Source organism: Scyliorhinus torazame, chromosome 3 (genome assembly GCF_047496885.1).
Source record: "Scyliorhinus torazame isolate Kashiwa2021f chromosome 3, sScyTor2.1, whole genome shotgun sequence".
In the NCBI taxonomy this organism is placed as follows: domain Eukaryota; kingdom Metazoa; phylum Chordata; class Chondrichthyes; order Carcharhiniformes; family Scyliorhinidae; genus Scyliorhinus; species Scyliorhinus torazame.
The window spans coordinates 160,695,494-160,712,358 of record NC_092709.1 but is presented as its reverse complement, the minus strand read 5'-3'; the positions used below and the strand labels follow the sequence as shown (position 1 = coordinate 160,712,358).

The 16,865-nt window shown below is 44.1% G+C and overlaps 1 protein-coding gene across 7 annotated transcripts in view; it reads right to left on the bottom strand.

The window, feature by feature from the left end:
• Nucleotides 1-16,865, bottom strand: part of slit2 (slit homolog 2 (Drosophila)) — a 671,546-nt gene that overhangs the window by 298,539 nt on the left and 356,142 nt on the right. For all 7 annotated transcript variants that reach the window (XM_072496476.1, XM_072496471.1, XM_072496473.1 and 4 more), the window contains exon 5: nt 2,027-2,098. In XM_072496476.1, coding sequence (XP_072352577.1) covers nt 2,027-2,098 — 72 coding nt within the window. The remainder of the gene's footprint in view (nt 1-2,026; nt 2,099-16,865) is intronic.

Genomic DNA, 16,865 nt, shown 5'->3' with positions numbered 1-16,865 from the left:
GAAGCTGTCGTCAGCACCCTTCAGCTGCCCAGTTTTCTGAGGTCTGGAAAATTCAGTCCACCACCTTCATGATAAAATCTGCAAAGCAACTTAAATCAGAGGCTTCCAGACTCATAGGCATATTCAAAGTGCCACTCTTCCTCCTGGGAGAGAGAGGGTTGCCAACTCCTTCTCCCATCTCTATAAAATTAAAATTGAAGATTTGGAGCCACCTTCCTCACATGCCTGGAATTTTTCTTGGTTTAATCCACTCACCTGCAGCCAAACCCCTGTGCTATCCAGTGTGGAAGGAGATGAACTGCTGGCCCTGAGGAGTCAGTCACTTGTTTGGTTTATTACTGTCAAACAAGTAGTTGATACTGCAGATGACCCCTACGCTAATCTGCAATTGATAGTCTAGACCCTATACATCAGAGGGCACTGCCTGCATTCATTTGGTCATTGTGAGGTTGGTATGCGGTGGCCTACAAATATGGTTGGTGACATAACGATGGCTGTGGCCCATTCAGCTGTGTTGGCCGACGTTCTGTGTCTACAAGTGTGAAGACCTGTGATAAGTGCTACAAAAACAGCTCTTCTTGGTGAGAAAAAAATGTCTCCTTCAAATGGGCGGTGTACTTTAAAAGCTGCTTGACCACCTGCACATCGACAGCCACTTCCAATGGATAGATTTAACACAGGAAAGATGTAACCCAAGGGTGGAAGTTCCACTCAATACAGGAAAAGCTGAGGGCAATGACCTCATCAACCAGAGATAATGCCCCCATAATGAACTCTTGCATGTTTTTGGTGAATGCAAAGAGCACTTGCAGGAGATATTGGGTTGGATTTTTTTGCTCTATTTCTTATGTTCTTATGGTCCCAGGTGGCAGGCTGGGGTTGGGGAGGACCTGGGAAATTCGTGGGGAAACGCAGCAGGATGGCTTTCCGAGTCAGCCCTGACACTGGGAATGTTTCCCAGTGGTGAGACCAAGTGGCAATTCGAACTGAGGCAGACAGTCAATTTAAATAATTAAAGGCATTCTTACGGGAATTTTTCCCAGATCACCAGCATGTGGAAGGTGTCCACAGGGAGTGCATTCAGGCAGCACAAGTGGATAGCACTATGGCTTCACAGCGCCAGGGTCCCAGGTTCGATTCCCCGCTGGGTCACTGGCTGTGCGGAGTATGCACGTTCTCCCTGTGTCTGTGTGGGTTTCCTCCGGGTGCTCCTGTTTCCTCCCACAGTCCAAAGACGTGCAGCTTAAGTGGATTGGCCATGATAAACTGCCCTTAGTGACCAAAAGAAAAAAGGTTAGGAGGGGTTATTGGGTTATGGGGATAGGATGAAAGTGAGGGCTTAAATGGGTCGGTGCAGACTTGATGGGCTGAATGGCCTCCTTCTGCACTGTATGTTCTATGTAGGAGGCTCCATGCCCCAGAGAGGGGGCTACAGAAGGGGAAGCCTAGCCCCAATGAGCCACCCGGAAGAGCCCGTTAGCTTGGCTCTGCTGACTTTTAAGTGGGAAATTCCAGTCCCGCCCAATGCAGGACTGGAAATCTTTGCCTGAGGTTAACAGACCTTTTGCCGGATGGTTAGGGTTTCCATCCCTCCCATGACGATTCCCAAGGTGAGTGCGACCATAAAATTTAAGCCTTACGTACCTGTCCAAACACACCTAAAATCTCAATCTCCAAACTATTTTAGTGGCGCCCATCTCTCCTGTTGGGGCTGCTCAGGTTTCAGAATTGCCGGCACTCCAAAAGGGTTGGCAGAATCTATACCCCTCCCACTGTGATGGCAAGCCTGGGCAGCCAAATAGGAGTCTGCGTCCAGTAAAATTGCTGAGCCAGTCCTGCTGCAAACAAGTGGTCATGACTGATCCAATCATATAAAAAAACCTTCATTCATGTACAGGCAGTGTAACAATGAAGGGTATTGAAATACATGCTTTCAACCTTTATCGGGTATACCTAGTACATCAAGACAGTGGAACAATCAATCACATTCAGAGTCAGATAGGTCCCAAGTCACAAAGATACTCACAAATTTTTAATGTCAACAGCTCCTCGGAAAGCCTTCCTCGGAATAGCATGAATATGGTTTTCGCTCAGATCACTGTAATAAAATAACAAGGGAAACAGAATTAATATGGGACACAGCGGGCGTTAGTTAGATGAGAAAGATTGCATGCATGGAGTGATTTCATTGGGTACAATGCTTCTTCACCTTTTTCCCTGACACCACATCATCACCTGCATGCCTCCTTGCTTGTTTTTCTCAAATATAAGTACAGTTCCTGAGTCACGTTGCAATGCATAAAATTAATATGCACAAAAAGGTGATCAGACTGTCAAAACAAAAAGAGGCGGAGACCGCGCAGTATTGAGCTTTGTGTACTTGGCAAAATAAAAAAGAAAGCTGTCTGAATTGATCAGATATTTCTTTTGGATGTTTGTGACCCCCAATTCTTTGGGAGAATGAAGCACCTACAATAAGCAAAGTGAAATATAAAAGTCTGGTTGCTTGTGCACTTTTGGCGTGATGAATGTGCAGAAAGAGATGGGAGCTGTTTGCTCTGATTCAATTTTCAAAGCACTTTAAGTAATCTGTGAAATGCAATATGACTGCAGAAGTCCTGACAATAAATCGTACACCTTCAAATGAAATAACACCGAGTCATTGTTATGATAGCTCAAGGTAAAAGGATTAACTCTTTCTGTTCCAAAACACAATTCTAAGTTCTAAAGCATCCTGCAGTTTATTTTTATTTCCAATGCTCCTGCAAGGATAATGCATTCAATCAGAACTATTTAAAGAAGTGCTTGATAAATATCTTATTTTGTCAATGTGATAACCCATGAGGGCTATCCCCAAAGGTGGAGGTTTGGGTGGGGGGGTATGCTCACTCACTTGCTTCATGCATTGGGAAATTTTCGATCTATTCATTTTAATGATGAACTATAAATACCGTATCTAGTCACTACTAGTAGTCATTCAATGCTTTTCCCAGGTAATCCTTCATCGTGTATGAGCATAGGTATGTAATGTTGGCAGGCTGGATCACAGTGCGAGCAATTACAGTTGAACCTGATCCTGTTCTCACCAAACTACAGAACAAACACCAGATTGCAGTCAGAAGCAGGGTGCCTGGCTGACTTGACCTCCTTACTTGTCCCAGGGCTGCTTCGATTGAGCAGTGAACACTTGGTGCTACCCTGACCGAGGTCAGCTAACTCAGTGAATGTCAGCATTAAACGTGGGATCATTCTCGTTCATCTGCCATTAACACATTGAACCTCAGGTGCAGTGCTCAAGAAAAGACTTCAACATTTTAACACGTCCACTGGTGTTTCCAAATTTCCAGCTAGTAGATTGGCTGAATGTTTGGAGCAACATAAATCAGGCAAATTAACCTGTGTTGCTGACAATCCAATCTGCACTCCCACTTAGCAAGATTGCCGAAGTATCGAGTGTGGCAACTTCAGGGCTTTGGTGTGATTAAGGTAAAGACTAGACATGGGCCTGAATGTTTCACCCGTTAGGTATGCACACTTGGCGGGTCCATAGGTTGCCGTAAAACGGGTTCCCAGTTGGTCGCAGTGGCCCCGGTGCGCAATTTCACGCTGGCTGGCATTGTGAAAGGGTGAATGCTGCTAGTAGGGTGGGCACCGGGGAAAGAGAGCATGAGGGCTGATGCTTTCAATGATCTCCCTCAGGGGGACACCCTCTGTGGAGCTGTCTCAGCAGCTGCTGAACTTTAAACAATAAATTGAGATGGAAAATCTATTTAAAAGTGTCCAGGCAGAACATTCAAACACAAAACCCAGTCCCCAGACACATTGGGCGGGATTCTCCCCTACCCGGCGGGGCGGGCCGTACCGGCGGCGAGGAGTGGCGTGAACCACTCCGGCGTCATGCCGCCCGGAAGGTGCGGAATCCTCTGCACCTTCAGGGGCTAGGCCGGCACCCCCGCGCATGCGCCAACTCGCTCCGGCCAGCAGAGGCCCTTCAGCGCCGGCGGGATTGGCCTGTCACGGAAGGGCTTGGCGCCACACCAACCGGCGCTGAAGGGCCTCTGCCGGAGCGAGTTGGCGCATGCGCGGGGGTGCCAGCGTGTGCTGGCGTCATCCCAGCGCATGCGCAGGGGGGTTCTTCTCCGAACCGGTCATGTCGGAGGTTGACAGCAGCCGGCACGGAGGGAAAGAGTGCCCCAACGGCACAGGCCCGCCCGCAGATTGGTGGCCCACCCCGGGGCCAGATCCCCCTGTGCACCACCCCCCCCTCCGAGGACTCTGCAGGCCGCCTGTTGAGCCAGGTCCCGCTGGTGTGGACCTGGTTTGATTTATCCCGGTGGGACCGGCTGAAAACAGGCGGCCGCTCGGCCCATCGCGGGCTGGAGAATCGCTGGGGGGGGCCGCTGCGAGCGGCCACTGACCGGCGGGTCACGATTCCCGCCCCTACCAAAACCCCGGAGAATTCGGCAGCCGGCGTCGGGGCGGGATTCACGCCGCCTCCTGGCGATTCCTCGACCCAGCAGAGAATCCCGCCCCTTATTTCAGCCTGAACAGTTCATCCTGCCGTGGATCGAGGTTGAAGCTAAAACGTAAAAACCGCCTGGCCAATCAGTCCACCCTCCAAACCAAAAAGCAGACGTGCCACTTAAAATTGCATTCAGTTGGCCCCATAATGGCCTAAATCACCTGCTTAATTGTTAGTGTGCACGCTTCTGACTATCGTGTGCGCCCGCCAACCTACATATTATGCGATGCCGACATCTATTTTTGTGGCCTCTGGCTGTGCTATAGTAGGTAGCATCATGTCATGCTGAGAAGGCATGAAGAAAAAAAAACTTAAACATTTGTTTCTCTTCCATCTTCTCTTGTTTTAGTTCTTTTACAAAAAATGGAAATGGCTGGACTCATAAAAAGGTTGGTCACATGCTAGTAGTTCTGGAAGATTCTAAGATGTTCCAGTGGGTATAGGCTAACCCGTCATCCACCTGGGATGCACCATCCCCTTTGCATTTTATAAACATTCCAGTCAAGCCAACACAAATGACTGGTAGACGAAATGTCTGCACCAGCCAGCTCTGGTAAAGGCAGAGCTATATTGTGACTCCTTATCGCCAATGTTGAGCTAATGGTTCCACACTGGATAAAAGCAAATTATTGCGGATGCTGGAATCTGAAACAAAAGAGAAAATGCTGGAAAATCTCAGCAGATCTGGCAGCATCTGTAGGGTGAGAAAAGAGCTAACGTTTCGAGTCCAGGTGACCCTTTGTCAAAGGGTCATCTGGCTTTGACAAAGGGTCATCTGGACTCAAAACGTTAGCTCTTTTCTCTCCCTTCAGATGCTGCCAGGCCTGCTGAGATTTTCCAGCATTTTGTTCTTAATGGTTCCACAGTTGCCTGCTCAAAATACAACGGGCTTTGACAAGGGTCTTTAAAGTATATCATCAACTGAATGGCTTAACCCTAAATCATTCTGTCACATAACCGAGACAGGAGCTATTTAAATTACTTAAATTTTACAGCCTTTAAATTCTGTCTTCAGTTGCAATTTAACCTCGGAAGAGAAAACCGGAATCCAGGTTTGCAGCCTGTCTCTAATTTCCATCTCTCCCAAAGTTGGATCTCCAGAAAGAATCCTGTGCTCTGCGATAAAGTGAACTAACTCCCGAACACGTCTGCATTGTCAACCTGCAACTGGGTTCCGTGGGCAGAAACCAAGAATTCTGGCTGACAAAGCCGCAAGAAAGAAGCTTCCCTGAACATTGAGCTACTGGCTCTACTCACATGAATTAATGTCAATGCCTTTTAATTTTTTTTTAAAGTAACTCGCAATTTGTAACTTCTTTCCATTTCTTTCTCTGCCTTTCCATCTTGTATGCTCATGAGTGTGAATGTGTGTGGTGGTCCATCTCTTGGATTTTGAATGTGTTCATCATTCCTACTCCGGGACTTCCCAGCGTTGACGCGGCAGGTTTTTCTATCGTGGCAGATCGAGCGATCCATTCAAATCCCCATTGACTTCAGTAGGACCGGATAATCCCGCCAGCAGAATGATAAGGAGAATATCGCCCCAAGTTTTATTTTGCCTTAAAGAGTTTGCTGTTTGGTTATTTTTAACATTGGATCTCATAAACCAGGGTTTGAGAAACACACCACAGCCCATTTCGACAAGGGAAAGGATGATAAGGGAAACAAATTCAAGTAGAAATTAAATGATCGCTGTCACAGAAGTGACAATATTTAAATTTACTGCGTCCTCATGACTATAACAATAGAATAAAGCATCCAAAATGAATTGGAGTGGACTATCTTCCATTGTCTGGTCAAAAGAGATCAACAATACACTTGTGGGTACAGTGTGTGTATATTTGTGGGTTTTACTTACAACCACCGAAATATATAATTTTTCACAATGGGCTGTGCGACAGGATGCCAGAAATTCAACACCACTGCAAATTTTGCTCTCAAAAGGTGTGAGAGGCTAACGATTCTCCAGTCATGTGAACCACCAAAGAACCAATTCTGATACCTCAATGGTAACGAGTGCTGAGAGTGAGACTCTATCACAGAGTGGAGCGTTCCTGTTAGAATTCACGTACTAGAACCAGGTTTTCCGCATTGTCCTCCTGAATGACAGACCTAGCAGAATGGCAGCAGCCCAATCCCACCTCTACTCAGCATGAGTTCCACTGTGCAATGCATCTTCTATTGCACTGACCTCTCAGACAATACCTCCTGACCGTTAACTCAAGGGTATTTCGAGAGGGAATTATCTCTGGTTATTCTGACACCATCTATTGTTTTCTTATTCAAGCAGACAGGAATCCAGGAGAATTTGATCCCTGGCTCACTCTCAAAATGCTAGATTACTGTATGCCAAATGAACGTCAAATGAAAAAATGAAGTGTCTTCTGTTCCATGCATATAATTTTCTATTCATTAAGCAAACACTACTGTTATTATCTAATATCCTGACTGAATGCCATTTTGGTGCCAGTAAACATAACTGTTGTTTCATTGTTTACTGCAACAATGTACCTTTTCATTCAGTGTGATACAAAAGTGTAAAATACAATAATGCATGACAGTTTTAGACAAGTTAGAATAAGCTACACTTATATTCAGTAAAGCAAATGATTGCTACTTCATGCCAGAAGAAAAAAGTTAGCTAGTGCTAGGTTTGCCTTTCCTTCAAGGAAATTCACTTCAATAAGAGTCATCAAACGCAGCATTATTAAACTAGACAAAAAGAAAAACTATGAAGGCTGGAAATCTGAAATACAAACTCAAAGTGTGGAAAATGCTTCGATCAAGAGGATTTATTCACTTTTTCATGTAACCCTCTGTTAGAGCTTTCTTTCAGGCACTGATTAATTGTGCTTGAAGCATTTTCTCTTTTTGTTGCCTCATTAATTTAACAACAACGTGTCAATATGTTCACCATTCATTAATCAAATGGGCTTCAAAAAAGGAAAATGTCTGAGTCTTAAAAAAATATTTAATGTAACAATTAGATACCTAGACGGTTAGCAAGATATCATTCCTTTTGAATTGCTAGAGCAATATTCACATTAAACGCTGGAACATTTTCCAACCAAGCTCCAAAAGGAAAAAGGACCATTTCATCTTTGCGTGCTGTGCTTAAGTCGGAATTCACATCTGAGATGCTTAAAGCACTTTCTGAATCAAAGTTAAGTAAATACCAAGGAAAATGAAAAAGAAAATCTGATAGCTGAGTTCTAACATTCTAACAGTCTCTGTACTGTCCACCTCTGCTTCAATACAGAATTGTGGGTTTATCACTTGTGTAACATCATGCAGAGTAGACCATTAGTACTGTGATTCGAGGCTAATGCAGGAGGCCAATAAGATTGAAATCTGACACTCAAATCAAATGCGTGAATATCTGACTTTTTGACATATATTTGTCGGGAGAATCTGTGCAACTGCTGCAGTCATTCATGGCCTTCTCTCCTCGAATGCTACACACACATGCATTAGGCTTTCTGCACTTCATTATCATGTGCAGATGTAATGGAACAGTTAATTATTAGAAACACTAAAACAGTATTCAAATAGGAACCTTTCTGAATATACGAGTATATGACAATCACAGAAGTGTTAGAGTGCAGAAGGAGGCCATTCAGCCCATCGTGTCTGGACCCACTCTCCAAATGAGCATCATGATTTTGTGCCATTCTTCTGCTTTTTCCCTGTACCCCTGCACATTGTTTCTATTCAAATATCATCGAATGCCCTCCAGAATTGAACCTGCCCGCACCACATTTCCAGGCAGTGCATTCCAGACCCAAGCCACTCGTTGTGTGAAAAGGTTTCTTCTCACATCACATTTACTGCGTTTGCAAATCACTTAAATCTGTGCCCTCTTGTTCTTGATCCTTTTACAAGTGGGGACAGTTTCTCCTTATCTACTCTGTCCAGCCCCCTCATGATTTCTATCAAATCTCCTCTTTGTCTTCTTCTCCCCAAGGGGAACAGTCCTAACCTCTCCAATCTATTCTCATAACTAAAATTTCTCATTCCTGGAACCATTCTTGTAAACCTCTTCTGCACTCTCTCCAACTTGATCGTGTCCTTCCTGTAATGTGATGTCCAGGACTGTACACAATATTCCAGCTGAGATCTAACTAGTGTCTTGTATAATCAGTTCAGCATAATCTTCTTGCTCTTTGCTTTATTTTTGAGTCTTCGCAAACAGAAAAGGTATGGAGGGATGCCATCCCTGATGCATAACACCCCTCCCACTTTCTTCTTTAGTACAACAACAACCTAACTTTCATTCAACAGACCCAATTATGTTTTATCTCAATACATATATATACATACCCAAGATCTTGGAAGTGTCTTCTTTTCCTTCCTTCCTGGGATGTTACTCCATTATCCATCTCTATAGGTATTGGGGAGTCCTCAGAAACAGAATCTGAATTTGTCTCTACTTTTAGTCTGTGTTTTGAAGTACTGCTGTCTGAATTGTCCATGGGAAATACTTGTGAGAATTGTCAGCGATTTCACTTCATGAAGCTAGTAGCTGGTTTGTATGATGTCGCCAAACTCTTTTATCATCCGTCTGCATGGTGTATGATATTGTTTTTGCCAGGATCACATCAGGTATTCATTTGTCATTGCTGATGTAGCTTCTGGCTGGCACTCGCTCTTGATTGACTACTCATTTTTTGAGTTCTGTTCCCTCCTCGCACTCTGTGCTTGTTGTTGTTATTTGACAATCTCTGAAGTATCAGGTGGTAGCAGAAGATCAAAGGGTGCTCTCAGTTTCCCTTTGAACAGCAGCATTGCTGGTGAACTCTGCGTTGTTGCATGTGCGGTGTTCCGGTATGACATTAAGAATTTGTTCACTCTTCCTTCGATGCCTTGATGGAATGTTTCAATGATGAATGAAGCGTTCAGCCAATGCTTTTGTTGCAGGATGGTTATGGAGCTGACTTGATGTGCTGTATACCATTTCCTTTCAGGTAGTCCCTGAACTCCTTTGAAGTGAACTGAAAACCATTGTCACTTACGACCTGCTCTGGTGCACCAAATCTTGAAAATATTTTGTTCAGCTTCTCAATGGTCTGTTCTAGTGTTGTAGATTTCATGATCATGACTTCCAGCCATTTAGAGTGTGCATCCATAATCACTAGCTACATGTGACCCCCCACTGCACCAGCGTAGTCTGTGTATTCTCTGCCATGGCTGTGCCGGCCATTCTCATGGATGTAATTGTTGCCATGGTGGAGTGATTTTTAGTTTTGCACAGGACTGACATTACCCCACTTTCTCTACAATTTGAGCATCCAGTCCTGGCCACCAAAAATAACTTACCACACCAGTATGTCCTTCATGCAATTGGTCAAGGATTTTGTTATGGAAGCACAGAGGAATGATCAATCGGATTCTCCATAATAAAACTCCATTCTGAACTGTCAACAGAATTCTTTGTGATGGTGAGCAGCTGGTTGCCTCCATCTGAGATGTGCATCCTGGGGACTCACCTAGAAGTAGTATTAGAGCTGGGAGGGCAAAGCACATCGATGATCACTGAGGGCATCAGGGGAGGGGTTGGGCAGTAGGTAGGGGGTGAGGGGGCTGAGCGAATAGTAAAACACAATAAACAAAACTAGTATGATGCCTCTGTCACTTTCTTCAGCAATGAGTGCCAACCTCCAAACCCTTGGCCCATCTCCCCAGACACCGTCCCCTCCTCCTCATGGCACTCACCCACCCTCCCATGGTGGCCGTGGACATGTTGCAGAGCTGTGACCCATCCCCTGGGTTTTCTGATGTTGGCTGTTGCATGTGTGGTGTTGCCTCCCACAGTGTTCAAGCACTGTGTCCAGACATCAAGGTGTGGTTGGGATGCCAGGCAATGGCTCCCACATGCTACATGGCCCGCACACCCATGGGAATCCACTTGGGTTGAGTGACGTGCTCACACTTAGCCACGACTGACAATTCCCTATTAGCAATAGCCTTCAGTCGCACAGCCAGAGGCCTCGGGAGTCTGTGGGGGTTAAGGGTGATTGGTGGGCAGACGGGCAGGAACAGGAGTTGCCCCCAGAATGGTACACACGATCCAGGAGTTGGCATGGTGGTGCCGCGTGTGATTGCCCCCCCCAACCCCTCCCTGAGTGCCTCCCCCACCCTCCCATGGTGGCCGATCCCCACGGAGGGTTCCCTACCCCCCCGCCGAGCACAGGAGCAGCAAGTCCAGCACCCCCGGTCTCTTTGCCTGTGAGCAGAGATGGCTACTCACCTCCCGACCGAAGCACTTCCGCCAGGTTCAACTTTTGTAAAAGGAATGCTAATCGGTGCCAGTGTGACCAGTTGCTAGGGAGGCCGATGAATGACGGGAGGCCAATGGATACGGGGTGGCTCTCGTTAATTGTATGGAAATAGGGCTTAATTCGTGATAATTGGTTTCTTTCAATGCTATCGTGAGATCCTGATTTCACCTACGGGAATGGGCCAGTTACATCACAAACTGTTTGGCGCCTGCCGCGGTTCTCGTTTTTTGCATCTCCCGCTATTTTTTATATAGAATTATAGAATTTACAGTGCAGAAGGAGACCATTCAGCCCATCAAGTCTGCACTGGCTCTTGGAAAGAGCGCCCTACCCAAGGTCCACACCTCCACCCTATCCCCATAACCCAGTAACCCCGCTCAACACTGAGGGCCTTGTTTCATTGGCCTTGTTTCACTTGAGCCATTGCCTCTTTTCCCAACTGAACGTAATTCGTTCAGCACTAGTAATAGTTTGTGAAGCAAATGCTCTCAGTTGTTCCTCTCCTGAAGGCATTATGTTCGAAACATCTGCACCAACCCATAGTGATGCATTGCAGGAAAGTTGGAACTTAGACTTGGGACTGTAGTGAACTAACAGCCCTGAATTCTGTAAGGCATCTTTTACCTCACAGTGTGCACTTTTGCATTCTTATGACCCTTGCCATACTGGTTTGATACATGGCAAAGTGTGTGAATGCTTCGATCCTGTTGCTAAATTCGGCACAAATTTACCAAAATAATTGATCAATCCTAAAAACAATCTAAGTTGTGTCATATTTTGAGGAAGTGGTACTTCTAAGATTGCTGTCAGCTTCTTCAGCTCCTTGTGTAAGCCATCCTTATTGATGGTGTGGCCCTGGTAATTTATGGATGTCTTGAAAAAGCCACACATTACCTTTTTATCTTGGCAATTATGGCTTTGAAGACATTTTAAAGTAGCTTCTTAGTTCTTCAACTGTTCCTGTAAATTTGAACCATAATGAGAATGTCACCTAAATAACATTGCATCCTACTTAGCCCACTCTGAATTTGAGCCATGGACCTCTGAAAAAGAACAGAAACAGATGGTATTCCAAAAGAAAGTAATCTGTAACAAAACAGGCCTTTCTGCGTCATGATGGTGAGTAGCAGCTGTGATTTTGCAGTCACATTCATTTATAAATACGACTGTGAAAGATCAATTTTACTGAATCTCTGTCCTCAGAGAGTCCAGCAAACCAGTCTTCAAACAATGACAGCAGATAGGGATCGATGCAGAATACCGTGTTAATAACTGTTTAAAATCTCCAAATATTCTCACTGCGCAATCACGTTTCAGTACAGGAATTATTGGTGTTGCCCAAACACTTGAGCAAGAGGTTCAATGACTCTGTTTGGACTAGCCTTTCTAGTCCCTCTTCGACTTGTGGCCTGATGGCATGTGATACTGTTCTAGCTTTGGGACATTTGGGTGTACTCTTTGACTTGACCTTTAGTTGCACTTCAACTCTGGTCATTGAGCCTAGTGTATCTTCAAACATCTTCTCATACTTTTTTTAGAAGCTATTGTAGGTTGCTCTTTCAATCCACCAGTTGATTCACTCCTCCTCAGTTGAGTCTCAGCCTTGCCAGCCATGTTCAACCAAATAAAGCAGGAAAATTTCCACGGAGAATGAAGAGGCTACTTTCACCACAATGCATCCTTTTAATGGTATGACCTCTTTTGTGTACGTCCTTAGGATCACACTGATGGTTTTAAAGGCAGAGGCTGCAACTTTTGGTAATAAATTATCTCGTATCCACATCCATTTTAGTTTGATGCCCGCCAAGTTTTGGAAATGTTCAGAAACATTGTTGAATGCCCTGCGCTGACAAGACACCTAGTTTCAGCTGCTGAAGCTGTTCAGGTACGTCATCCTCCGAGCGGTCTTGAACTGTGTCTCCTAATTTATAGACATGACTCGTCTGCTTAGATGTGTTTTTTTTCTTACACATTCTTTGTGTTGGAGAGGTTTTCTGAGCCCAACATGCCTTGGCAATATGGCCCTTTTTGCTATGGTGCTTGCACTTATTTTCTCCACTCCGCATTCCCCTGCTGAGTGACCAACTTGTGTACATCGATGCCATGGTTGTACACTTGCAGACTTGTTTCTTGTGGTATCCATTTTGTGGATCTTCACTCCTGCCCCTATTTGTGGAGCTTCTGTTGTTGCTAGCTCCATAGACTTGGCAACTGCCACAGCAGCCTTTAGAGTTAAATCGCTTACAGTAAACAGCTTCACTGCAGATCCCACAAACCAGCCTATCATGAAAGGTATCATCAAGGATTTCACTCAACTTGCAATATTTTGCTAACTTTCTTAAAGTCACTATGAATTGTAAAATGTTTTCACCTTCTTCCTGACTATGGCGGTGGAAGCAAAACAGCGGTCCAGGTAAGAAATGTCTTTCTAAAATCTTCATTACTCGCATAGAAGTTTTACACCCTGCCAAACTGAGAAAAATTATGACCTTTAGGTCCTCTGGTGTTTGATTCGCTACGAGATATAATTGTAATCTTTCCTTATGAATTCCATATCCACAGTCTTCATCAAATGCATTAATGGCGCCTGTTTTTCCCACCGTTCTGGATACCGGCTCCTAGGGTCTATAATTCAACAAACTTCCTCTTTTCCAATTCTGCTGGATGTATAACACAAGCCATTGACAGGGAACATGTTGGACCCGTCCTCCAGTGCTCCACTGAAGATTTTTCCGCAAGAATCTGTTCCCAGTCAACTTTGGCCAGATCCTGTCTTACTTTAGTAAAATCGGCTTTGCCCCAATCCAAAACCATCTTTTGTAGGTCATTTTCCCCCTTGTCCATAATAAAACTTGAACCGTATTGTGTTGCGGTCACTATCACCAGCTTTGTTTCCCAGAACCAGATCGAGCACGGCTTCGTCTCTTGTTGGCCCTTCTTCATACTGATACAAAAAGCTCCCCTGAATGCATTTTAAGAAATCTGTCCCCTCTATACCCTTTACACCATGACTATCCCAATTTATGTTGGGGAAATTGAAATCCCCCAGTAAAATTATCCAATTATTATTCCTGCACACTTCAGTAAATTGTCTACATATCTGCTCCCACTGACTCTTTGGGCCTATAATACACTCCCAGTAATCTATTATTCAGAGCATTAAAGTAAAGACCAGCCAGCCTCATCTTACTCTCTTGACATTCAACATAGCTGAACTCATTCTGACTTGCTTCCTTTACTACAGCATTATGTGTTTTTATTTTACTAATACTCTGTGTCCCCTCCCCCTGTCAGATTAAGTTTAAACTCCTCCCAACAACACTTGCAAACCTACCTGCAAGGATGTTAGTCCCAATGTGGTTCAGGTGCAGACTATTCCTCTTGCACATGTCACACCTTTCTCAGTCATGTCTCAAAATTTACACCTTAGACTAGAACAAGTATAGAAGTAATAATTTTCCCAACTAAACTACTTTTTCAAATCTATTTAGACACAGTCCCTAATATCAGTTACTCGCCAACCAATCAGTTTCCTGTGACGTTACTCTTGGATTTTGTTTTTAAAAGTCAGTTCGCTGTGTGAACAGTGGCTGTCCCTCGCAGGTCCGGTGCTCTCGGCGGCCTGAAGATGAGTCAGGCAGCCAATCTTAGCCTATTTTGTAGACATTGCTACCATCCCTTTTATTTCAGGAGTCCTAGTACTAAGGATCTGCCCTCAATCCCAGTCCTTTTAAATTAACATTGAACTAAATTATTGTCAGTTTTCCCATTTTTTTTTTAATGTAACACTTATTAATACTTTGGAGCCTCTCTAACATCTATTTTAAAACAAAGGGCCGGATTCTTGCGGTGGGCAGGATGCAGACCAGGTAAAAGTCCATTGACCTCGGGCGGGAATTTTCAGTCGTAAGGCGGGCGCAGCCGGAGAATCCCGCCCACAGTAAAAAGAAGTGCATGTTACCAGAAAATTATATAAGCTAGAGAAGACACGATAAACAATGAGCTACATCAGAGGGTTTCGATTATTGGATAGTGTAAAAGTGAGGAGCAAAAGCTGCAATTTAAAAGAAGTGATGGAAATGTGCAGAGTTTTACTTTTGACTGCTTAATATCTAACTAGAGTGGAAGCAATTGGAAAGCAATCTCTGAAATTATAGACTTCTTAAGTGAATCTTATTGTGGGTTTGTCAGTTTAACCCTCTGAGGAGAAACTCTCACAATGCTCCTATCATGTTATCAGTGGGAATGTATTGGTTACTAACACAGCTTCACTGTTCTTTGAACTCTGTCACAATAAATCTTCAGTAGATGGCAACCTGCCCATAAATTTAATTACTGGTAATTTTATTTTCCTCCAAGACATGGCCCAGGACTCAGAATGGTGCAAGCATCAATCTCCACCACTACGGATTGTGTTCATAAATACCTTTAACCAACTAAGTTTCTTGTGACAAATTGCAAAAGCAACTGAAGCGGGCAGTAAAAGGCCAGAACGTGATGCACAAAATAGTACCGTGGCAAAGGTGGTACTTGCCAATGCTCAAAAATCTGTTCAAGTAAAGGTTCCAATTCAGAACAGTTTTTGGACTGAAATAATCTTAGCACAACACTCACATTTCCAATCCATAGAATCCCTACAGTGTAGAAGCGGGCCATTCAGCCCATCAAGTAACCACCGACCTTCCGAACGAGTACTCTATCTAAGCCCACTTCGCCGCCCTATCCCCATAACCCCGTGCATTGGTCATGGCCAATCCACCTGACCTGCACATCTTTGGACACTAAAGGGCAATTTAGCATGGAAAACCCAATAAAGCCTAAATTAAATTTGATAAGGATTTTTCTCCACAGTAACTTCCAAATTGTCTTTACTTTCTTTTTATGACAATGGTTCCTCATTGCATTCCACCAATCAGCTTGTGTGCACCTAAATATGTCCTTATTGATTACTACGACACTGACAATATGCTCAAATGAGGTATATGTTTAACCTTGGTAGAAATGCAACATATGAGTAACTGGCACTTCCACACCCTTCCTCCCCATGAGAACTAGCTGTTTGGATGACTTGCCTGAATTATAAAGAGGTCATCTAGCAGCTGCAACCTACACTTCCAGGAAATCTCTCACTCATTTAGTGAGCGGAGGGAATGCAAGGACAAAGTAAAGCTACTGTCTTTAAAAATGCAAGAGTGCAGTGGAACTGGTACCTATATTTTTAAAGCCACACCCCACGTAACATATTCCTACAGGAATAAACTAAACATTTGTGGTGGTTTATATTATACAGACTGTACACAATTGTTTTGTGCATGTGCAGCTGCTTACGCTGCTTTATGCAACTGTTTTTGGTAAGCTGGCCAATGGCTGGGGACGGTTTGCCCAAATTGCCAAACTGTTTTGATGCCTTTTGCAGAGTGAACCTGAGTATGTTACCGACTGCAACCACCAGTTGCCAAAAAAAGAAACCCACCTCCAGTAGCAATGTAATGTTTTTTGGGTTTTTTGCTGTTGGCATGAACAGTGTTAGTACTGGGAAATACCACCACTTTTTACATGCCCACTGACACTGCCAGTTTCCCATTGCCATCACTAGCATCGTAAAAGTGACACTAGAAATCAATGTTATACTTTTAACCCCACCATCATTTCATCTTGTTAAAATCCTGTCAAGTCTGGACAATGATGAAAGACAGCAGATAAAATTGTCAGTACATGTGGATGGTGAAATGGAATTCACAATGTGACAGACTATAAACAGTACCTTTCTCAATCATCATACGCCAGCAGCCAACTGACAAGTAACTTGTTATACCCCGTGCTGCAGCTCATCTCACTCTTCATACTGCATCACTGCAGTCAGCAGCACCACAATGAAGAGTCACTGAATGTAGTTTTAAAAATATCTGTTCCACAATTAGGATTAAATGAAAACACTTTCATTTCCTCCTTCATAGATTTATCAGCAATATCATCTAAGCTGCTTTTTTTCAAGGTGCAATTAGGTGACTGACCATTAGCAACAGGTCCTGGAAAACGGACAATCTGTCAAATATAGGCTTCAC